The following is a 24048-nucleotide window of genomic DNA, read 5'->3' on the forward strand; positions in this document are numbered from 1 at the left end:
GTCATGTGATGTAATTTTAAACTAAGTTATGTTAAAGGGATACTGGGAGATTCTAGCGCAATGACTGGAAGTCTACAGGTACATTAGCAATGCGACCGTACCTGTCGACGTCAAGTCACGTACCTGTAGCCTTCCAGTCATTGCGCTAATGCTAGTTAGCATTGGCTGGTGAAACAACCACTACCTTCCTTCATACTGCACACAGAGACATACAAATGGTATCCACGACTTCCGCAATCTTAGGTCGTCCAATTGAATGATTGAACATTGGCTAATAGGAATGATGGAAGAGGCAGTCGGATCCTCACAAGGCACCCCGACCTACGTCCACGATATCTCCGTCTCTTCTTTCGTTTTTTACTTAACACTTAAAAAATATATAGATTTTAAAAAATGCATTGTTGGTTAAGGGCTTGTAAGTAAGCATTTCACTGTAATGTCTACACCTGTTGAATTCGGCGCATGTGGCAAATAACATTTGATTTGATCTGATTTGATCTGACTCTGGGAAGAAGGATGCCAGAATCTCGCAGTCTCCCTTTAACACTATTAAAAGTTATTAAAGGTGAAGTTGTGTTGTTATGATATGTACTGTCATGGTTATCTCAGCAGATCGGTTGGCAGGATGTCTCTGCTGCTTTGTTGTGCAGTGATGGCTCTGCACCTCGTAAAAGGTCAATATGAAACTTGAAACCAAACTGTGTGTGTAAACAGTAACTGTCAAACTGGTTAAAGAACAGCCTCTGTGTTCTGTTAGACAGGTAACTCTTTATCCACAATATAGCAGGGGGTGTAAAGCCATAACACATACGTTTTCCCAGCAACAGACTATGATTGATAATGTCAAACGCCGCGCTGAAGTCTAACAAAACAGCCCCCACAATCTTTTTACCATCAATTTCTCTCAGCCAATCATCAGTCATTTGCGTAAGTGCCGTGCATGTTGAATGTCCTTCCCTGTAAGCGTGCTGAAAGTCTGTTGTCCATTAGTTTACTGTAAAATAGCATTGTATCTGGGGAAAACACCATTCTAAATGCTATAGAATATTTGAGGTGCTATTTGATCTTAGCATAGTTTGCACTTTTGGGATTATTCCATTGATTGCTTCCAATGTACCGGTTAAACTAAGTGTGTTGTTGTTGTTGTTCCAGGGGTGGATGCTGCCTCGGGGGTGGTGAACACCACAGACCAGGAGGTGGTGGGGGTGGAGCCCCAGTCACCATGCCCAGCCGGATGGCATCAGAATGGGCATCGCTGCTTCTCCTTCTACCCCGTCTGGGCCACCTGGTCCACAGCAGAGGTAACACTTGTAATAGGGAGAGACAGAGAAACTAAAGGCCAACTTGTAGTAGAGTTGGTTAGGCATTGATTTAGGGCAATTCCATGGTAATAGAATGATGCTAAAATCAGGCGCACATTTAATTCAGGAAATGTCATTTTCTAGCTTGCGTTGATCTTAGCTCCCCGAGGTAATGCCGGGGCTTTAGCTCAGCGGGCTAACACAGTGTTCTCTGACTGTCCCTCCAGTCGTACTGCTCCCAGCACGGAGGGAATCTAGTGTCGGTTCACAGCCCGGGTCAACAGGTGTTTGTCCAGGACCTGGTCAGGAGACACACAGACCAGCCGGTCTGGATGGGAGGCTACGACGCAGCTCAGGTACACTGGGTTAATCAGTCAGTCAGTCAGTCAAATGTTTAGTAATGTCTACAGGTTACACAGGTAAAATCTCAACATACTTTTGGTTTAAAAACAAAAAGAAGTGGTTTCAATCCATTAATCAATCAATCAATCAATGTTTTCCTGTGATTAGGAGGGGATGTGGCTGTGGAGTGACGGCTCAGCTGTTGACCATTTTTACTGGGAGGAGGATGAGCCCAGTAACTCTGGACAGGGGGAGAACTGTATGGAGCTACACACTGGAGGTGCACACACACACACACACACACACACACACACACTCTCTCTCTCTCTCTCTGAGGACATTGAAATAACTGGTGTTATTGTTTGTTGCCTTGGCAACAGCTGGGCAGGGATGGAATGACGTGTCCTGTGGAGAGCTGAGGTTCTACGTGTGTTCGATGGAGACAAGGTAGCGGGATAATACTGTCTTGTACCTGGCCAAGTTTTTGCAGAGACCACATTAACAGTAAATTACATTCATGTCTTTTTTTTTCATGTTCTTTTAGATCTGGTTTAGCAGCATTAGCAAGTCAGAAGCAAGCACACGAGAGAGGTAGGTGTGTCTAGGACCATTGCTATTCATTGTAAAGCTATCAGCTATTTTGACCACTTTCCCCAGCAGCTTCGGCAAAAACGTGGAGCACTCTGCCATAAAGATGACAGCTGTCTGATGTTTAATGGCACTTGAGAACGCTACGCCATTCAAACTTTAAAACGTGTAGACAGGTCTGAAATTGTTTTTAAACTATTAAGCTTTTCATCCTCCTAGAAAACCTCATCCACTTTAATGGGATATCTTCAACATTCTAAAGATGCCATTATTTAAATCTCCCATGTTAAAAACTGACTTCCAACGTTCTATTCACTGTAAACAATGTGACTTTTGACACCAATCAGCTATCAGCTATTTTGACCACTTTTCCCAGCAGCTTCTGCAAAAACGTAGAGCATATTTTTTAGTCCACTTCTCTTCTATTCAAACCTAACATTATAACACAGAAATAACTTCTACCAATCAAACTATACAGCTGTTTTGGTAACTGCATCAGCTACTTTAATGTAGCTAACTTCCCACTGTTGAAGTAAGTGCCATATAACGTTTAGAATGTTCTAATTGTAGCACTGTGGAAGCATGTCACACTGATTATACCACACAGCTCACTCTAACCCACTAACCTTACCCTCTATAACAACCCCCACGCTAGCCACGCTACGATAGCGACCCCACTTACTATAGCTAACCCATGACCTACCTATCTAAAATAGCCTGGGCTATTTACTACTACTACTACAACCCACTGACGGCTACCATCAACTAGTTTTACAACGGTCACTCCCTCTACTAAACCAGCCTACAAAATGTAACACTAACAAACTTCTAAACTACTTCCACTAGGTGCACCATCATAGTTCTTCCCCAAATAATATCCTAAAAACTTTATATAATCGAACCTCTCTGAAATGAAATTGGATGGCCCTCCCTTCAGCAAAATATATTTTCCCTGATCGCTTGAAAAAAACAAACAGAGGTAAGCTATTTAACCACCTAGAGTCGATTGATGCACCGATGCGTCAATCTAAGTTACATAACAAAACAATTCCCATCAAACGCTCTGGCTTTCCTAAAGCATTCTGTTAATCAGCAAGCTGACCAGACTGTTCTAGATAGTGGGAGAGCCTGTTATTTAGAATGCAGGAATACAATTTACATATAGCGCTAATGGTACTAATCCCTCTATAGTTCAGTGTGATTTTAGGGTCCTTTTTTGGAGGATTTTGGGATAGGCTTGATTATGGATTTGTACTATACAAATAATGCCAATCTCAAAACAAGCCTGGAAGAGTTCAAATAGTATTTGGAATAGTTTTGGGGAAATGAAGACATATTTCACAATCCTTGATGCAAAAAATAAATGTATTGTTCCGATATAATTACAACAGACGTTACCAGTCAAACGCTTGGACACACCTCCTCATTCAAGGGTTTTTCTTTATTTTTACTATTTTCTATATTGTAGATTAATAGTGAAGACATCAAAACTATGAAATAACACATATGGAATAATGTAGTAACCAAAAAAGTGTTAAACAAATCAAAATATATTTTATATTTGAGATTCTTCAAATAGCCACCCTTTGCCTTGATGACAGCTTTGCACACTCTTGGCATTCTCTCAACCAGCTTCATGAGGAATGCTTTTCCAACAGTCCTGAAGGAGTTCCCACATATGCTGAGCACTTGTTGGCTGCTTTTCCTTCACTCTGCGGTCCGACTCATCCCAAACCATCTCAATTGGGTTGAGGTCGGGTGATTGTGGAGGCCAGGTCATCTGATGCAGCACTCCATCACTCTCCTTCTTGGTCAAATAGCCCTTAGACAGAGAATGCCAAGAGTGTGCAAAGCTGTCATCAAGGCAAAGGGTGGCTACTTAAAAGAATCTCAAATTTAAAATATGATTAATATTTGTTTAACAATTTTTGGGTTACTATATGTGTTATTTCATAGTTTTGATATCTTCACTTATTCTACAATGTAGATTTCTCTTTGCTTATTTGAGCTGTTCTTGCCATAATATGGACTTGGTCTTTTACTAAATAGGGCTATCTTCTGTATACCAACCCTACCTTGTCACAACACAACTGATTGGTTCAAACGCATTAAGAAGGAAATAAATTCCACAAATTAACTTTTAACAAGGCACACCTGTTAATTGAAATGCATTCCAGGTGACTACCTCATGAAGCTGGTTGAGAGAATACCAAGAGTGTGCAAAGCTGTCATCAAGGCAAAGGGTGGCTACTTTAAAGAATTTCAAATTTAAAATATATTTTGATTTGTTTAACACTTTTTTGGTTACTGAATGATTCCATATGTGTTATTTCATAGTTTTGATGTCTTCACTATTGTTCTACAATGTAGAAAATAGTTTAGAAAAAGAAAAACCCTTGAATGAGTAGGTTTGTCCAAGCTTGTGACTGGTTCTGTAGGTGTACTGTAATCAAATGAAACAAATTAAATGAATGAAAGAAACATAATGTTTAGCAGGCGCTAGTTTGCATCAAGCCTGTCTGGAGCATTTTGCCATAGGTTCTCATCGACATCACAGTAAATGTCTTCATTGTTCATGCACCTGGGGAAAAACCTTTTTGGCATGTCAAATCCAAGCCTGACATAGTTCTGGATTGATGTCATTGCATGCCTCATCCATGGCCTGAAGGTGGGCGGTATGCTCATGGGGATGGCGATCATACATCTTCCACCTGTATTGTAATCATGTATTGTATTGCGCTCATATATTGTAGTGTCTTGTGTGGCTCAATTAGTATTAGAGCATGGCACTAGCAACACCAGAGTTGTGGGTCTGATTCCCGCTGGGGTCACATTCGAAAATGTGTAGACTCACTGCTGTGACTTGGGATAAAAACTCCTGCTACATAAAAGGTATATTAGGGTAATAGTAAAATGTATTTTAACAAATGAGAAGAGAATCATATCGAAAGAAATGTGAGCGTTGCACTGTGAAAAACAATTACTTCATATTGCAATGTGAAACATGTATTTTCTAGATGAAACACTGATTAAGTTTGGGTGTAAAAGTGACTGTATGACTTTGTGTGTTGTAATAGTCAATAGAAAATGTGTTTAGAGTTTTGAAACGGCTGCCTTTTTGATTATCTGTTTTGAGTTTTGTACTAAGAGTTGCTAAAATGTAACACATACTTGTGAAAACTGCACCAAAGCAAATTTTTTATTTATTTTTTCCTCCCCCCCAGAACTGGTTGAAGAGGTGAGTATTTATGACGTCCTGTGGGAGACCAGTGAGAGAGTAGCAGATGAGACCCTCTACTCAGCCTTCCTCAGAGGGATGTATTCCAGACGTCTGCCTGCCCGCTGCTACGCTGACTTCTGCCACCAGGAGGTGCTATACCTGGACAGAGTCATCACCATGCTGCAGGTGAAAGGAAAATACATTAAATAAAACGAATACCGTAAAGTTTTACTTTCTATGACTGTGATACGTGGTTGTCGTCCCTAGCTATCTTAAGATAAGTTGCTCTGGATAACAGTGTCTGCTAAATGTGTGTGTGAGTGCCAGGTGCTGATCAGAACAGTCCAGGGTCCCCCAGACATCATGCTGTTTCTCCAGACAACACATCAACGCTACCAGGAGTCTCTGAAGGAGGCCCAGAACCAAACTCCACCACACCTGGCAAGACGCTCTTATAACAACCTTAATATACAATTTAAGATATATCTTAATATAAAATGTAAGGTATATCTTAATATACAATGTAAGAGGACGTATAGCAAGAAAAAACAACTGGAATGTAGTAGGTGATTTATCAATTAATCATTTAATAATCAATTAACCTTCCATTAACCTTTTCAATGAACCAGTAACCTTATTGAACCCTTTTTTTGTTTTGGTTAAATTCAAATTCTATTACTCAAGTTTTAGTGTATTTAGACCCAAAACAGAATCAATAGTTTCAAGTTTCTGTTTTCTTTCCCCTTTTTTGATTCCCTTTAGTTCATTCAGTTTACTTCATAGTCTTTTATCATTACAATAATATTCCCTTTAGTTCATTCAGTTCATAGTCTTTTATCATTACAATAATATTCCCTTTAGTTCATTCAGTTCAGTACATAGTCTTTTATCATTACAATAATATTCCCTTTAGTTCATTCAGTTCAGTTCATAGTCTTTTCGCATTCAAATAATATTTCCCTAAATTGGCTTTTAGGGTGTCTATAGCTTGGTTTCAATCCAATTGGCGACAGATTTTCATGTCAATATTCTAACATTTTCATAAAAACAATATGCCATTTCAGAGTTTTCTTAAGGAAAATCTGGCACCGAACAACATGACAGGGAAGATTTTAATTTACTGGGCATTTGAGAAATGTTACGGACATCCATATGCATTCAGATCCAACCTGGCGCAGCCAGCACCATCAATAAACCAGGGATGTTGGCCAAATTAGCCACATTTACGTGCCCTTAAAAACAGCCTATAACAAATAACAAAAACACTATTCCTATATAACCTATTTTTGAGGGCGTTTTAAGCTACTTTCCTAAAACAATAATTGTCCACCTCACGGTTCAGCTGTCAGAGATTTGAGCACTAAACATATCAGGGCATTGCATGTATAGGGCTATGGGCTTATGTGTCCACTGTATGATATTCATATTTTAATAAATATAAACAGTACCAGTCAAAAGTTTGGACACACCTACTCATTCAAGGGTTTTTCTTTATTTTTACTATTTTCTACATTGTAGAATAAGTGAAGACATCAAAACTATGAAATAACACTTATAGTAACCCAAAAAGTGTTAAACAAATCTTAAAATATGTTATATTTGAGATTCGTCAAAGTAGCCACCCTTTGCCTTGATGACAGCTTTGCACACTCTTGGCATTCTCTCAACCAACTTCACCTGGAATGCTTTTCCAACAGTCTTGAAGGAGTTCCCGCATATGCTGAGCACTTGTTGGCTGCTTTTCCTTCACTCTGAGTTCCAACTCATCCCAAACCATCTCAATTGGGTTGAGGTCGGGTGATTGTGGAGGCCAGGTCATCTGATGCAGCACTCCATCACTCTCCTTCTTGGTCAAATAGCTCTTACACAGCCTGGAGGTGTGTTGGGTCATTGTCCTGTTGAAAAACAAATGATAGTCCCACTAAGCCCAAACCAGATGGGATGGCGTATCGCTGCAGAATGCTGTGGTAGCCATGCTGGTTAAGTGTGCCTTGAATTCTAAATAAATCACAGACAGTGTCACCAGCAAAGCACCCCCACACCATCACACCTCCTCCTCCATGCTTCACGGTGGGAACCACACATGCGGAGATCAAAGAACATGGCGGTTGGAACCAAAAATCTCACATTTGGACTCATCAGACCAAGGGACAGATTTCCACCGGTCTAATGTCCATTGCTCGTGTTTCTTGGCCCAAGCAAGTCTCTTCTTCTTATTGTTGTCCTTTAGTAGTGGCTTCTTTTTTTAAAAAAATTAGGGTTATCTAAAATGGTTAAGGTTAGGGTTAGGGGAAGGGTTAGCTAACATGCTAAGTAGTTGCAAAGTAGCAATAAATTAGTAAGTAGTTTAAAAGTTGCTAATTAGCTAAAATGCTAAAGTTGTCCGCGATGAGATTCGAACTCGCAACCTTTGGGTTTCTAGACGTTCGCATTATACGCCCATCCATCCACCCCGACCAACTACCCTACTTTCATTTTTTGCCATAAGTAACCATCCTTCTTATGTAACCATACCAAATGTAACATATCATACTAATTTGAGTGTCCCGGATTTACATTTACTGTGTTACGTCTAGTCTATGAGACCAGGCTGTCCACACGACTCTGAGAGTTTTAGGCAATGGTTGGTTTTGGCTTTTAAATGGGGTCCCAAATTGTAGAATAAAAGACCTAGAATGTGCAATGTCCAGTAAATGATGTGGAAGACAGACAAAGAAAGAGGCCACCACAGTGTTTGTGCTATTGTGTGTGTGCAAGATCTTAGATTTCAAAACCTCAGCAGAGGAGAACAATAGCTGCTTGCAAATCAAGGTAGGTCAGAGTACGTTAAACAGGAAAATCTCCTCATGTTTGCTAAATTAAACACACGGAAACGTTAAACAGGAAAAGTTCCTGGCATTTGACTGAATACAGCACCTTGAAGGAATGCCTGCTGTTATTTGACTGAATACAGCACCTTGGAGGAATGCCTGCTGTTATTTGACTGAATACAGCACCTTGGGGCATGCCTGCTGTTATTTGACTGAATACAGCACCTTGAAGGAATGCCTGCTGTTATTTGACTGAATACAGCACCTTGGGGCATGCCTGCTGTTATTTGACTGAATACAGCACCTTGAAGGAATGCCTGCTGTTATTTGATCTGAATACAGCACCTTGAAGGAATGCCTGCTGTTATTTGACTGAATACAGCACCTTGGAGGAATGCCTGCTGTTATTTGACTGAATACAGCACCTTGAAGGAATGCCTGCTGTTATTTGACTGAATACAGCACCTTGAAGGAATGCCTGCTGTTATTTGACTGAATACAGCACCTTGAAGGAATGCCTGCTGTTATTTGACTGAATACAGCACCTTGAAGGAATGCCTGCTGTTATTTGACTGAATACAGCACCTTGAAGGAATGCCTGCTGTTATTTGACTGAATACAGCACCTTGAAGGAATGCCTGCTGTTATTTGACTGAATACAGCACCTTGGAGGAATGCCTGCTGTTATTTGACTGAATACAGCACCTTGAAGGAATGCCTGCTGTTATTTGACTGAATACAGCACCTTGAAGGAATGCCTGCTGTTATTTGACTGAATACAGCACCTTGAAGGAATGCCTGCTGTTATTTGATCTGAATACAGCACCTTGGAGGAATGCCTGCTGTTATTTGACTGAATACAGCACCTTGAAGGAATGCCTGCTGTTATTTGACTGAATACAGCACCTTGGAGGAATGCCTGCTGTTATTTGACTGAATACAGCACCTTGAAGGAATGCCTGCTGTTATTTGACTGAATACAGCACCCTGAAGGAATGCCTGCTGTTATTTGACTGAATACAGCACCTTGGAGGAATGCCTGATGTTATTTGACTGAATACAGCACCTTGGAGGAATGCCTGCTGTTATTTGACTGAATACAGCACCTTGAAGGAATGCCTGCTGTTATTTGACTGAATACAGCACCTTGAAGGAATGCCTGCTGTTATTTGACTGAATACAGCACCTTGAAGGAATGCCTGCTGTTATTTGACTGAATACAGCACCTTGGAGGAATGCCTGCTGTTATTTGACTGAATACAGCACCTTGAAGGAATGCCTGCTGTTATTTGATCTGAAGTCAGTCAGCCTAATGTACAATGCAAGATTAAGATTACGATCACATTATTGGTCAATTGCACACAATGTCCAACCGAAATGTGACTTCCGCTTTTAACCCAACACCTCTGAAAGACACACATACAAACACATACATATACAGGTGTGTATGTAATGTACAACGCCAGCCTAATGTAAAACATAAATAATGTACAACAGACATCCAACCTACATTCCTGAGTCTTGTAGCTAGATTTGTAAGAATATGATTTTAAGAATCCCTTTCTTTTGTATCCAGCAGCGCAAGCAACAAATACAGTACAGCAGAAAAGCTCCCTAAAAAGGTGCTATCTAGAACCTAAAAGGGTTATTCGGCTGTCCCCATGGGAGAACCCCTTGAAGACCCTTTTTGGTTCCAGGCAGAACCCCACTGGGCTCCATGCAGAACCCTTTCCCCAGAGGGTTCTACATGGAACCCAAAAGAGTTCCACCCGAAACCAAAAAGGGTTCTACCTGAAACCAAAAAAGGGTTCTCCTATGGGGACAGCCGAAGAACGCCTTAATTATATTTTTGTCAAAATTACTAAGACTAGACTAAATATTTAAAAAAGAGTGCCAAAATTAACACTGGTACAGCAGTAGTTATATAGGATGAGCCTTGACTAGAATACAGTATACATATGAAGTGGACAGCAGTAGTTACATAGGATAGGCCTTGACTAGAATGCGGTATATATATATAAAATGGGTAAAACAGTATATAAACATTATTACAGTGACCAGTGTTGAATGACTCTATGTACATAGGGCAGCAGTCTCTAAGGTGCAGGTTATAGACTACTGGCTGTTAGCCGGCTAGTAGCAGTGACTAAGTAACAAGCTCTCTGCTACCTACAGAACCTCCGCATCTCAGCAGGCCACAGAGTAAAACACCTGTCTCTCCTCTGATACCTAATACCTGTCTCCTCCTCTGATACCTAATACCTGTCTCTCCTCTGATACCTAATACCTGTCTCCTCCTCTGATACCTAATACCTGTCTCCTCCTCTGATACCTAATACCTGTCTCTCCTCTGATACCTAATACCTGTCTCTCCTCTGATACCTAATACCTGTCTCTCCTCTGATACCTAATACCTGTCTCTCCTCTGATACCTAATACCTGTCTCCTCCTCTGATACCTAATACCTGTCTCTCCTCTGATACCTAATATCTGTCTCTCCTCTGATACCTAATACCTGTCTCCTCCTCTGATACCTAATACCTGTCTCTCCTCTGATACCTAATACCTGTCTCTCCTCTGATACCTAATACCCGTCTCTCCTCTGATACCTAATACCTGTCTCTCCTCTGATACCTAATACCTGTCTCCTCCTCTGATACCTAATACCTGTCTCTCCTCTGATACCTAATACCTGTCTCTCCTCTGATACCTAATACCTGTCTCTTCTCTGATACCTAATACCTGTCTCTCATCTGATACCTAATACCTGTCTCCTTCTCTGATACCTAATACCTGTCTCTCCTCTGATACCTAATACCTGTCTCCTCCTCTGATACCTAATACCTGTCTCCTCCTCTGATACCTAATACCTGTCTCTCCTCTGATACCTAATACCTGTCTCTCCTCTGATACCTAATACCTGTCTCCTCCTCTGATACCTAATACCTGTCTCTCCTCTGATACCTAATACCTGTCTCTCCTCTGATACCTAATACCTGTCTCCTCCTCTGATACCTAATACCTGTCTCTCCTCTGATACCTAATACCCGTCTCTCCTCTGATACCTAATACCTGTCTCTCCTCTGATACCTAATACCTGTCTCCTCCTCTGATACCTAATACCTGTCTCTCCTCTGATACCTAATACCTGTCTCTCCTCTGATACCTAATACCTGTCTCTCCTCTGATACCTAATACCTGTCTCTCCTCTGATACCTAATACCTGTCTCTTCTCTGATACCTAATACCCGTCTCTCCTCTGATACCTAATACCTGTCTCTCCTCTGATACCTAATACCTGTCTCTCCTCTGATACCTAATACCTGTCTCTCCTCTGATACCTAATACCTGTCTCCTCCTCTGATACCTAATACCTGTCTCTCCTCTGATACCTAATACCTGTCTCTCCTCTGATACCTAATACCTGTCTCTCCTCTGATACCTAATACCTGTCTCTCCTCTGATACCTAATACCTGTCTCTCCTCTGATACCTAATACCTGTCTCCTCCTCTGATACCTAATACCTGTCTCTCCTCTGATACCTAATACCTGTCTCTCCTCTGATACCTAATACCTGTCTCCTCCTCTTGGTTTATGCCAAGATGGCGCCAATGGAGAAGGATGACATCTTTCGAGTTCCAACCCAACTTTGCAGTCACTTTACCCTGCCTTCATGTACAAATCTACCTCAAATACCTCCTATCCCTGCACATTGGGCTCCCGAGTGGCGCAGCGGTCTAAGGCACTACATCTCAGTGCTTGAGGCGTCACTACAGACCCCCCTGGTTTGATTCCAGGCTGTATCACAACCGGCCCGTGATTGGGAGTCCCATAGGGCGGCGCACAATTGGCCCAGCGTTGTCCGGGTTTGGCCGGTGTAGGCCGTCATTGTAAATAAGAATTTGTTCTTAACTGACTTGCCTAGTTAAATAAAGGTTAAATAAACAACATTGATCTGATAGTCCCTATATATAGCTCCATTCTTGTGTACATTATTTTATTCCTTTTGTTACTTTTATTTGTATTATTATTTTAAAACTCTGCATTGTTGGGAAGGGCTCGTAAGCAAGCATTTCATTGTAAAGTCTACACCAGTTGTATTCAGCGCATGTGACAAATAAAATGTAATTTGATTTTCCTCCTCCTCCTCCTCTATCTCCATCTCCTCCTCTTCCTCCTCCATCTCCTCCTCCTCCTCCTCCTCCATCTCCTCTATCTCCTCCATCTCCTCCTCTTCCATCTCCTCTTCCTCCTCCTCCTCCTCCTCCATCTCCTCTATCTCCTCCATCTCCTACTCCTCCTCCATCTCCTACTCCTCCTCCATCTCCTCCATCTCCTCCTCCTCTATCTCCATCTCCTCCTCTTCCATCTCCTCCTCCTCCATCTCCTCCTCTATCTCGTCCTCTTTCTCCTCCATCTCTTTCTCCTCCATCTCTTCCTCCTCCTCCTCCTCCTCCTCCTCCTCCTCCTCCTGCCTACAGAACCTGTCCTCCATCCAGCCCTCTGCAGCCGTGCGTCAGTACCTCCAGAGCTTCCATGACATTGTGCATGAGGAGCCCATCTACTGGCTGGTGTCTCTGCTGCCCAGAGCCCTGCTCAGACCTTACCTGGCACAGCACCTGCCCCTGGGAGAGAGGACCAGACCAGGCCCCAGCCCCTGCCTGTACCCAAGGCTAAACCTCTTCCCCTGCCCCTGCTACCAGTGGGGGGGAGAGGACATGAAGTCAGACCAGTCAGACCAGAGGAACCAGAAGGACAAGTCAGGGACATATTACAGGTATCTTGAGGATATTATAATGTATTACAACTGATACAATATAATGTATACTGATTGATATTGATGATGTAATGTATGCTGATTGATATTGATGACATTGATTGCCTATGGAGGTTTATAACGTCTCAACTCCACATTGTTGTGTTTAATCTAGTGTGGTAATATTGTGGAGTGACACTTTTCTAACCTGTCTCTCTCTCCAGGCCTCTACTGGAGAAGTACCAGGATGTGATAGACGTCTATAAGGCTGTCAACATCTTCAGAGTCCAGATGATCAACGAGAAGGCTCTCTTCACCTCCAGGTAAAGTTAGCCTAACTTAGGTATGCAGTTAGCCTGGTCCTGCTAACTAAGTCTACAGTTAGCCTGGTCCTGCTAACTAAGTCTACAGTTAGCCTGGTCCTGCTAACTAAGTCTACAGTTAGCATGGTCATGCTAACTAAGTATACAGTTAGCCAGGTCCTGTTATCTTAGTATACAGTTAGTCTGGTCCTGCTAACTAAGTCTACAGTTAGCCTGGTCCTGTTATCTTAGTATACAGTTAGCCAGGTCCTGTTATCTTAGTATACAGTTAGTCTGGTCCTGCTAACTAAGTCTACAGTTAGCCTGGTCCTGCTAACTAAGTCTACAGTTAGCCAGGTCCTGAAATCTTAGTATACAGTTAGCCTGGTCATGCTAACTAAGTCTACAGTTAGCCAGGTCCTGTTATCTTAGTGTACAGTTAGCCAGGTCCTGCTAACTACTGTAAGTCTACAGTTAGCCTGGTCCTGCTAACCAAGTCTTGCCAAGTCTCCCTCGCAAAACAGGCTGTCAACCCTATGGGATCTTCTTAGCCTGGGTACCAGTCTATTTTGTGATAACATTCTACTCCTTGCCACTCCTTGTCATGCCAAACATCATGAGTACAAGAAGTGGAATCACAACTAGCACATTTTGTTTCTTGGAATTCATTCAGGATTATCCGTAACCATGGTAGCATCCACATTAATGTAGAAGTGTTTAGAAACATATTATATACTTATTTACAATAAAAGTGACTCCAAAATTTCACAATACATTATTTACCATACTTTTCTACTGGGCACAAAATCATCAGAAACACAACCAAAACAGAGAACACATCCAATTTGTAGAGTCACAAGCTTGATGTAGTCATTGCGTGCTATGAATATGGGACCAAATACAGTTGAAGTCGGAAGTTTACATACACCTTAGCCAAATACATTTAAACTCAGTTTTTCACAATTCCTGACATTTAATCCTAGTAAAAATTCCCTGTTTTAGGTCAGTTAGGATCACCACTTTATTTTAAGAATGTGAAATGTCAGAATAATAGTATAGATAATTATTTATTTCAGCTTTTATTTCTTTCATCACATTCCCAGTGGGTCAGAAGTTTACATACACTCAATTAGTATTTGGTAGCATTGCCTTTAAATTGTTTAACTTGGGTCAAACGTTTCTGGTAGATCTTCCACAAGCTTCCCACAATAAGTTGGGTGAATTTTGGCCCATTCCTCCTGACAGAGCTGGTGTAACTGAGTCAGGTTTGTAGGCCTCCTTGCTCACCCACGCTTTTTCAGTTCTGCCAACACATTTTCTATAGGATTGAGGTCAGGGCTTTGTGATGGCCACTCCAATACCTTGACTTTATTGTCCTTAAACCATTTTGCCACAACTTTGGAAGTATGCTTGGGATCATTGTCCATTTGGAAGACCCATTTGCATTTGAATATGGGACCAAATATTACACTTTATACTACTTTAATACACGTACAAGTGAATTTGTCCCAGTACTTTTGCTCCACTAAAATGGGGACTATGTACATAAAGTGCTGTTATTTCTAAATGGTTCACCTGATACGGATGAAAATACCCTAAAATGAAAGCTGACAGTCTGCACTTTAACATCATAGTCATGGTTAGATTTCAAATCCAAACTTTTGGAGTATAGAGCCAAAAGAGGACAAAATGCTTCACTGTCCCAGTAATTACGAAGGGCACTGTAATTCATATCATAGTACTGTAGTACTGTTTTTACTTGCACACAATATAGCTGGATTGCCCCATCCTGCCCCTAGGGGTCCACCAACCTTCCAATTAATGGCAATGCATTTCTTAGCCACTATAAATGCTAGGTTACACAGTTATCTTCTGATAACAGTCTCCAGTATTAACATTTCCAAGCAAACAAAAACAGGGAGAAGGGAGAATCTGTAGACATGCGGAGATAAAATAACATACTCTTTGCCAGAATTCAGCCAGCCTTCACGAGACCATAAGATATGCAAATAAGTCCCCTTTTGTGTTTTACACCTCCAGCAGAGGAATGACATTTCTGAGTGCATGATATTCAGTTTCACTGGCATATAAAACATTCTATGGATGGTCTTAAACTTCAGTAATTTATGTCTGAGATGATATGAACATGACTGGGCATTCAAACATATCTGTATCCATTCATCATCATCAATAGCTTCTACCAGGTCTTCCTCACATTTTTATTTTACATGTTTTGTGTCATCGGGAAAAGCCTCTATCAACCCTTGATACAGTTTGGAAATCAATTTTAGAGGTTTGTCAGACTGCCTTAAAAAAGCATCTGGCTTGTCCAGTGTTTGCTGCACAGAGAGAATAAAGTGTTGTATCTGCAACGATTCACCTCAGCTCCATCACAGACTGGTCTTCCCTGGCTCCTCAGCTCCATCACAGACTGGTCTTCCCTGGCTGCCTGATCCTGCTGAAACACCTGTCACCATCTGATCCTGCTCAGATGAGGCAAGACAAATAATTACCTTGGTGTACATTTATACATTATATTAGCCAAGAATGGAAACAATGGTTCAATAATTGAAATGACCATTATTCCCAGATCCCAGTCTGTAGCCTACCCATCAACTCAAGATGGAACTTTGTATCCATTCACTGATTGTTATAATACACTGCAAAATTCACCTGATCTCCGTAGGCTGGTCTTCCCTGGCTGTCTGACCCTGCTGGGACACCGGTCACCATCTGATCCTGCTAAGACATGATGATCATAGTGTTGTGTACTGACTGTGCACCATGACAGTGAAGCCTGAAGAGCTGTTTATACTGTGTCCGTGTGAAAAGTAGGGGATTAGATAGGGAAACTGACAGATCAATAATGTTACATTGCAGATCAATAACGTTACATTGGAGATCAATAACGTTACATTGCAGATCAATAACGTTACATTGGAGATCAATAATGTAACATTACTACAGTATACTGATAAAAACTCACATTGTCAAACAACATCAGAATATTGGTCTTCTATCATTTGGCCGCTTGTTTCATCATTTGATTCAGGTCTACTAGTGTGATTGAGGCTAAAATAATAGCTATTGTTAGCCAACTTTTGGCTAGCTCTAATGGTACATCAACAGGCGAAAATGAGCCAAGTTCATTTACTTCTGTTGAAACGGGACAAAACAAGGCTACAGAACATTTCCATAAACACAACAGCTGTTAGATACTGCTACCTGACAGATAGCTAGAGGCTAGAGCTGAACTGGCTGTGGTAGCTACTAGCTAGATAGCTAGAGGCTAGAGCTGAACTGGCTGTGGTAGCTACTAGCTAGATAGCTAGAGGCTAGAGCTGAACTGGCTGTGGTAGCTACTAGCTAGATAGCTAGAGGCTAGAGCTGAACTGGCTGTGGTAGCTACTAGCTAGATAGCTAGAGGCTAGAGCTGAACTGGCTGTGGTAGCTACTAGCTAGATAGCTAGAGGCTAGAGCTGAACTGGCTGTGGTAGCTACTAGCTAGATAGCTAGAGGCTAGAGCTGAACTGGCTGTGGTAGCTACTAGCTAGATAGCTAGAGGCTAGAGCTGAACTGGCTGTGGTAGCTACTAGCTAGATAGCTAGAGGCTAGCGCTGAACTGGCTGTGGTAGCTACTAGCTAGATAGCTAGAGGCTAGAGCTGAACTGGCTGTGGTAGCTACTAGCTAGATAGCTAGAGGCTAGAGCTGAACTGGCTGTGGTAGCTACTAGCTAGATAGCTAGAGGCTAGAGCTGAACTGGCTGTGGTAGCTACTAGCTAGATAGCTAGAGGCTAGAGCTGAACTGGCTGTGGTAGCTACTAGCTAGATAGCTAGAGGCTAGAGATGAACTGGCTGTGGTAGCTACTAGCTAGATAGCTAGAGGCTAGAGCTGAACTGGCTGTGGTAGCTACTAGCTAGATAGCTAGAGGCTAGAGCTGAACTGGCTGTGGTAGCTACTAGCTAGATAGCTAGAGGCTAGAGCTGAACTGGCTGTGGTAGCTACTAGCTAGATAGCTAGAGGCTAGAGCTGAACTGGCTGTGGTAGCTACTAGCCAGATAGCTAGAGGCTAGAGCTGAACTGGCTATGGTAGCTACTAGCTAGATAGCTAGAGCTGAACTGGCTGTGGTAGCTACTAGCTAGATAGCTAGCTAGTTCATTCACTTCAGACAGAACTTCAGTCGAGAGGGGATGAAACATTAGCAAACGTTACATGTCAGTTACACTACCACTACTAGCTCAGCACTGGGGAATTGTTGTTGTTAAGTCAAACAGCAATTACCTTGCCAGCTACATCAGTCAAATAAAGAGTAGCCAGTACCTGCTCTACAATTTTTATTTTTTTTTTGTCATTTAGCAGACGCTCTTATCCAGAGCGACTTACAGGAGCAATTAGGGTTAAGTGCCTTGCTCAAGGGCACATCGACAGATTTTTCACCTAGTCGGCTTGGGGATTAGAACCAGCGACCTTTCGGTTACTGGCACAACGCTCTTAACCACTAAGCTACCTGCCGCCCCAACTCAGAGAAACAGCACAACACACACAGACAACAGCTGGCTCTGTTCGCACGCTCTGTGGTGTCGGCGCGGTCCTAAATCCAGCTGGATGAAACCACCAAACAGCCTACCTGACCGCTCTGAGGCATCCGCATGGTCCTAAAGCAAACCGATGCCCCTTTTGTATCACAGTGCAATTATAAAACTGGGGGGGACAAAAATGCAATTTCAGAATTTGGTGAAAGTCCCACCCCTGGATAGGACACATGGCATTAATCACACATTTATTTTGTATTGTGACACGGCATCAGGGAGCTTCCAGCCTAGAATCCTGTATGGATCAGTTGGTAGAGCATGGCGCTTGCAACGCCAGGGTAGTGGGTTCGAACCCCGAGACCGCCCACATGTAAAATGTATGCACGCATGACGGTAAGTAAAGTGGCTGATAAATGGCACAGTATTAATATTATTATTGGGTTGTTGGTTGGTTTGTTTATAGGGATGGGGGGGGGGGGGGTGGAAAGAGGAGGGTGAGAGGATACAGTAGTGAGTATGGTGTGGCGTGATGCAAATATGGTATGGAAAAATGAAATGAATTATGATGTATGGTTTTTGTACGATTTTAATAAAAACCTTTAAATTAGAATTAAAAAAAAAAGATATATCCTTAAAATTCCTTAAAATGTAGTGAGAATGTTCCAAAGCCAAGAAACTATCCTGAACAATCCCCAGAAAGTTGTGGAAAGGTTGTAGGCAAAATAACCACAGGACAACCATGCTCCCATCAAGCTCTAAGGAAAAATGGATCTCTCAGAACGTTATGTGCTAGCTGGGATATTAGCACAAAACAGGTCTGGATTTCAGGCTAGGAACTGAAATAAAAGTAACGCTAAAACACTACAGTAGAACATGGGTATCGCATTAACCAGGTGATCTCTGTATTAATGTTAAATGTCTCTGTGATGTTCATCTCTGTATTAATGTTAAATGTCTCTGTGATGTTCATCTCTGTATTAATGTTAAATGTCTCTGTGATGTTCATCTCTGTATTCATGTTAAATGTCTCTGTGATGTTCATCTCTGTATTAATGTTAAATGTCTCTGTGATGTTCATCTCTGTATTAATGTTAAATGTCTCTGTGATGTTCATTTCTGTGATGTTAAATGTCTCTGTGATGTTCATCTCTGTATTCATGTTAAATGTCTCTGTGATGTTCATCTCTGTATTCATGTTAAATGTCTCTGTGATGTTCATCTCTGTATTAATGTTAAATGTCTCTGTGATGTTCATCTCTGTATTAATGTTAAATGTCTCTGTGATGTTCATCTCTGTATTAATGTTAAATGTCTCTGTGATGTTCATCTCTGTATTAATGTTAAATGTCTCTGTGATGTTCATCTCTGGATTAATGTTAAATGTCTCTGTGATGTTCATCTCTGTATTAATGTTAAATGTCTCTGTGATGTTCATCTCTGTATTAATGTTTAATGTCTCTGTGATGTTCATCTCTGTATTAATGTTTAATGTCTCTGTGATGTTCATCTCTGTATTAATGTTAAATGTCTCTGTGATGTTCATCTCTGTATTAATGTTTAATGTCTCTGTGATGTTCATCTCTGTATTCATGTTAAATGTCTCTGTGATGTTCATCTCTGTATTCATGTTAAATGTCTCTGTGATGTTCATCTCTGTATTAATGTTAAATGTCTCTGTGATGTTCATCTCTGGATTAATGTTAAATGTCTCTGTGATGTTCATCTCTGTATTAATGTTAAATGTCTCTGTGATGTTCATCTCTGTATTCATGTTAAATGTATCTGTGATGTTCATCTCTGTATTAATGTTAAATGTCTCTGTGATGTTCATCTCTGTATTAGTGTTAAATGTCTCTGTGATGTTCACCTCTGTATTAATGTTAAATGTCTCTGTGATGTTCATCTCTGTATTCATGTTAAATGTATCTGTGATGTTCATCTCTGTATTAATGTTAAATGTCTCTGTGATGTTTATCTCTGTATTAATGTTTAATGTCTCTGTGATGTTCATCTCTGTATTCATGTTAAATGTCTCTGTGATGTTCATCTCTGTATTCATGTTAAATGTCTCTGTGATGTTCATCTCTGTATTAATTTTAAATGTCTCTGTGATGTTCATCTCTGGATTAATGTTAAATGTCTCTGTGATGTTCATCTCTGTATTAATGTTAAATGTCTCTGTGATGTTCATCTCTGTATTCATGTTAAATGTCTCTGTGATGTTCATCTCTGTATTAATGTTAAATGTCTCTGTGATGTTCATCTCTGTATTAATGTTAAATGTCTCTGTGATGTTCATCTCTGTGTCAATGTTAAATGTCTCTGTGATGTTCATCTCTGTATTAATGTTAAATGTCTCTGTGATGTTCATCTCTGTGATGTTAAATGTCTCTTTGATGTTCATCTCTGTGATGTTAAATGTCTCCGTGATGTTCATCTCTGTATTCATGTTAAATGTCTCTGTGATGTTCATCTCTGTATTCATGTTAAATGTCTCTGTGATGTTCATCTCTGTATTCATGTTAAATGTCTCTGTGATGTTCATCTCTGTATTAATGTTAAATGTCTCTGTGATGTTCATCTCTGTATTAATGTTAAATGTCTCTGTGATGTTCATCTCTGTATTAATGTTAAATGTCTCTGTGATGTTCATCTCTTGATTAATGTTAAATGTCTCTGTGATGTTCATCTCTGTATTAATGTTAAATGTCTCTGTGATGTTCATCTCTGTATTAATGTTAAATGTATATGTGATGTTCATCTCTGTGATGTTAAATGTCTCTGTGATGTTCATCTCTGTATTCATGTTAAATGTCTCTGTGATGTTCATCTCTGTATTCATGTTAAATGTCTCTGTGATGTTCATCTCTGTATTAATGTTAAATGTCTCTGTGATGTTCATCTCTGTATTAATGTTAAATGTCTCTGTGATGTTCATCTCTGGATTAATGTTAAATGTCTCTGTGATGTTCATCTCTGTATTAATGTTAAATGTCTCTGTGATGTTCATCTCTGTATTAATGTTAAATGTATATGTGATGTTCATCTCTGTGATGTTAAATGTCTCTGTGATGTTCATCTCTGTATTCATGTTAAATGTCTCTGTGATGTTCATCTCTGGATTAATGTTAAATGTCTCTGTGATGTTCATCTCTGTATTAATGTTAAATGTCTCTGTGATGTTCATCTCTGTATTAATGTTAAATGTATATGTGATGTTCATCTCTGTATTAATGTTAAATGTCTCTGTGATGTTCATCTCTGTATTAATGTTAAATGTCTCTGTGATGTTCATCTCTCTATTCATGTTAAATGTCTCTGTGATGGTCATCTCTGGATTAATGTTAAATGTCTCTGTGATGTTCATCTCTGTATTAATGTTAAATGTCTCTGTGATGTTCATCTCTGGATTAATGTTAAATGTCTCTGTGATGTTCATCTCTGTATTAATGTTAAATGTCTCTGTGATGTTCATCTCTGTATTCATGTTAAATGTCTCTGTGATGTTCATCTCTGTATTAATGTTAAATGTCTCTGTGATGTTCATCTCTGTATTAATGTTAAATGTCTCTGTGATGTTCATCTCTGGATTAATGTTAAATGTCTCTGTGATGTTCATCTCTGTATTAATGTTAAATGTCTCTGTGATGTTCATCTCTGTATTAATGTTAAATGTATATGTGATCATCTCTGTGATGTTAAATGTCTCTGTGATGTTCATCTCTGTATTAATGTTAAATGTCTCTGTGATGTTCATCTCTGTATTCATGTTAAATGTCTCTGTGATGGTCATCTCTGTATTAATGTTAAATGTCTCTGTGATGTTCATCTCTGTATTAATGTTAAATGTCTCTGTGATGTTCATCTCTGTATTAATGTTAAATGTCTCTGTGATGTTCATCTCTGTATTCATGTTAAATGTCTCTGTGACGTTCATCTCTGGATTAATGTTAAATGTCTCTGTGATGTTCATCTCTGTATTAATGTTAAATGTCTCTGTGATGTTCATCTCTGTATTAATGTTAAATGTATATGTGATGTTCATCTCTGTGATGTTAAATGTCTCTGTGATGTTCATCTCTGTATTAATGTTAAATGTCTCTGTGATGTTCATCTCTCTATTCATGTTAAATGTCTCTGTGATGGTCATCTCTGGATTAATGTTAAATGTCTCTGTGATGTTCATCTCTGTATTAATGTTAAATGTCTCTGTGATGTTCATCTCTGTATTAATGTTAAATGTCTCTGTGATGTCCATCTCTGTATTAATGTTAAATGTCTCTGTGATGTTCATCTCTGTATTAATGTTAAATGTCTCTGTGATGTTCATCTCTGTATTAATGTTAAATGTCTATGTGATGTTCATCTCTGTATTAATGTTAAATGTCTCTGTGATGTTCATCTCTGTATTAATGTTAAATGTCTCTGTGATGTTCATCTCTGTATTAATGTTAAATGTCTCTGTGATGTTCATCTCTGTATTAATGTTAAATGTCTCTGTGATGTTCATCTCTGTATTAATGTTAATGTCTCTGTGATGTTCATCTCTGTATTAATGTTAAATGTCTCTGTGATGTTCATCTCTGTATTCATGTTAAATGTCTCTGTGATGTTCATCTCTGTATTAATGTTAAATGTCTCTGTGATGTTCATCTCTGTATTAATGTTAAATGTATTTGTGATGTTCATCTCTGTATTAATGTTTAATGTCTCTGTGATGTTCATCTCTGTATTACTAGCTAACATTGTCATATGTAATGTTGTCTCCGGCAGGAGCATCCTAATACTTTTAAATATCAAATAAATTAAATCAATCAATCTATATCTGATGTGATCTAATCCGTCTGTATAATATTATCCTAGTTGGTTTCCCACTGGTGACGAGGAGGAAGTGGAGGACCAACCCATCCTTGTGTGGTCTGTGGAGTCTGGATCTGACGTTAGGGTGAGTGACATATTTTATTTATGTTTATCTAAAAATATTTATCTTACTTGTATTGAAATCAGTTGAGGATTGTGCACATGATTGATATTGTGACTGTTTTTTTACATTTATTTTCTAACACACTGGCCCATTATTTTCCTTGAGGCCCCAACCCCCCCCCCCCCCCCCCCCCCCAAAAAAAAAAAAGGTTATTCTGTTCAAAAAACCCAATTTAGACCGGCCCACTGATCTTAAAGATGGGACCAGCCCATCCGGCCCCGAGCTGTCCTAAGGCCAGTCAGTTTCTGGTTAACAGTGACTCTATGGGGACAGCTACGTCAGGAGAGTCTTACAAATAAGGTGTGTTGTCCTTCATTGGTCGTGTTTGTCCTGTCTCCTAAATCTGTTTGTTTCTGTCGCCCCTCTCTAGGTGAAGCTGTAGCAGTGCAGCTGTATAATGCAGGAAGCTGTGTGGGTGTGGCTGTGTGATTTCACGCTGGGCTGGACTGTTCCTCTTGTCAGACATATTCCAATATTCCACTTTTATGTTTGAAACTTCCCCCCAACAACTACTGTTTAAACTGTATTCATGCAATAACTCAATGAATGCACAAATCTAATAATTGTCAACAAAGGGGCTAAAATGAAATAAAAAATGTTTAGGTAATAAAAACGTAGAATGAAACAACTGTGTGAACTGTAAAACAGTATTTCTTTTTATGGGTATTGCAATATGAATATTAGACAACCAATCACATTGCTGTGCGCTACCACAATTTGAAGAATTGCTCTGGCTAGCCAATAAACAGACTGTATTCCCACCAAGAATTGACCAATCAGAAAAAGCTAGGGTTGCCCCACTGGCAGTGGGATAGTATTTGAATGCTCCATTGTATAAACCATTCCATGTTTCCTGTGTGCATATTTCATATTCATGTTGGGTCCACTGATTTCAAACAATTAGAGAATAGTTGTCCTTGTCACTTCGTCCTCAAATTCTGTGTCTTTAATTATTTCCTGGATTTACAATCAAAACAATTTAGCTAACATTACGGTTTCGATGTAAACCTGATCTTAAATTAATAGATTCAACTCTTTCTCTTTGGGATGAGTGGATTGACAAAAATATAGGTTTTTATATCAGAATTTATGGTATGGATGACGATGACAGTTGTACATGGTGAGGAGCTAGGATAGTCAGAAGTCAGATGGCTTTCTCCTGTCAGATTTTCACGGTAAGGAGTAAGCGTGTAGTGTGTGTCTGTTGTT

The 24048-nt window shown here is 40.1% G+C and overlaps 1 protein-coding gene across 1 annotated transcript in view; it reads left to right on the forward strand.

The window, feature by feature from the left end:
• Positions 1–23221, forward strand: part of LOC311114231 (uncharacterized protein) — a gene marked incomplete at both ends in the record, with an annotated part of 69741 nt that extends 46520 nt beyond the window's left edge. Inside the window, 9 exons of the mRNA XM_084189494.1 lie at positions 1153–1301; positions 1529–1657; positions 1812–1923; positions 5456–5637; positions 5779–5892; positions 12744–13039; positions 13243–13341; positions 22719–22800; positions 23210–23221. Coding sequence (XP_084045620.1) covers positions 1153–1301; positions 1529–1657; positions 1812–1923; positions 5456–5637; positions 5779–5892; positions 12744–13039; positions 13243–13341; positions 22719–22800; positions 23210–23221 — 1175 coding nt within the window. The remainder of the gene's footprint in view (positions 1–1152; positions 1302–1528; positions 1658–1811; positions 1924–5455; positions 5638–5778; positions 5893–12743; positions 13040–13242; positions 13342–22718; positions 22801–23209) is intronic.
• Between the last annotated feature and the right edge of the window lie 827 nt (positions 23222–24048).

Source organism: Coregonus lavaretus (genome assembly GCF_964263955.1).
Source record: "Coregonus lavaretus genome assembly, contig: HAP1_SCAFFOLD_608, whole genome shotgun sequence".
Lineage (NCBI taxonomy): Eukaryota > Metazoa > Chordata > Actinopteri > Salmoniformes > Salmonidae > Coregonus > Coregonus lavaretus.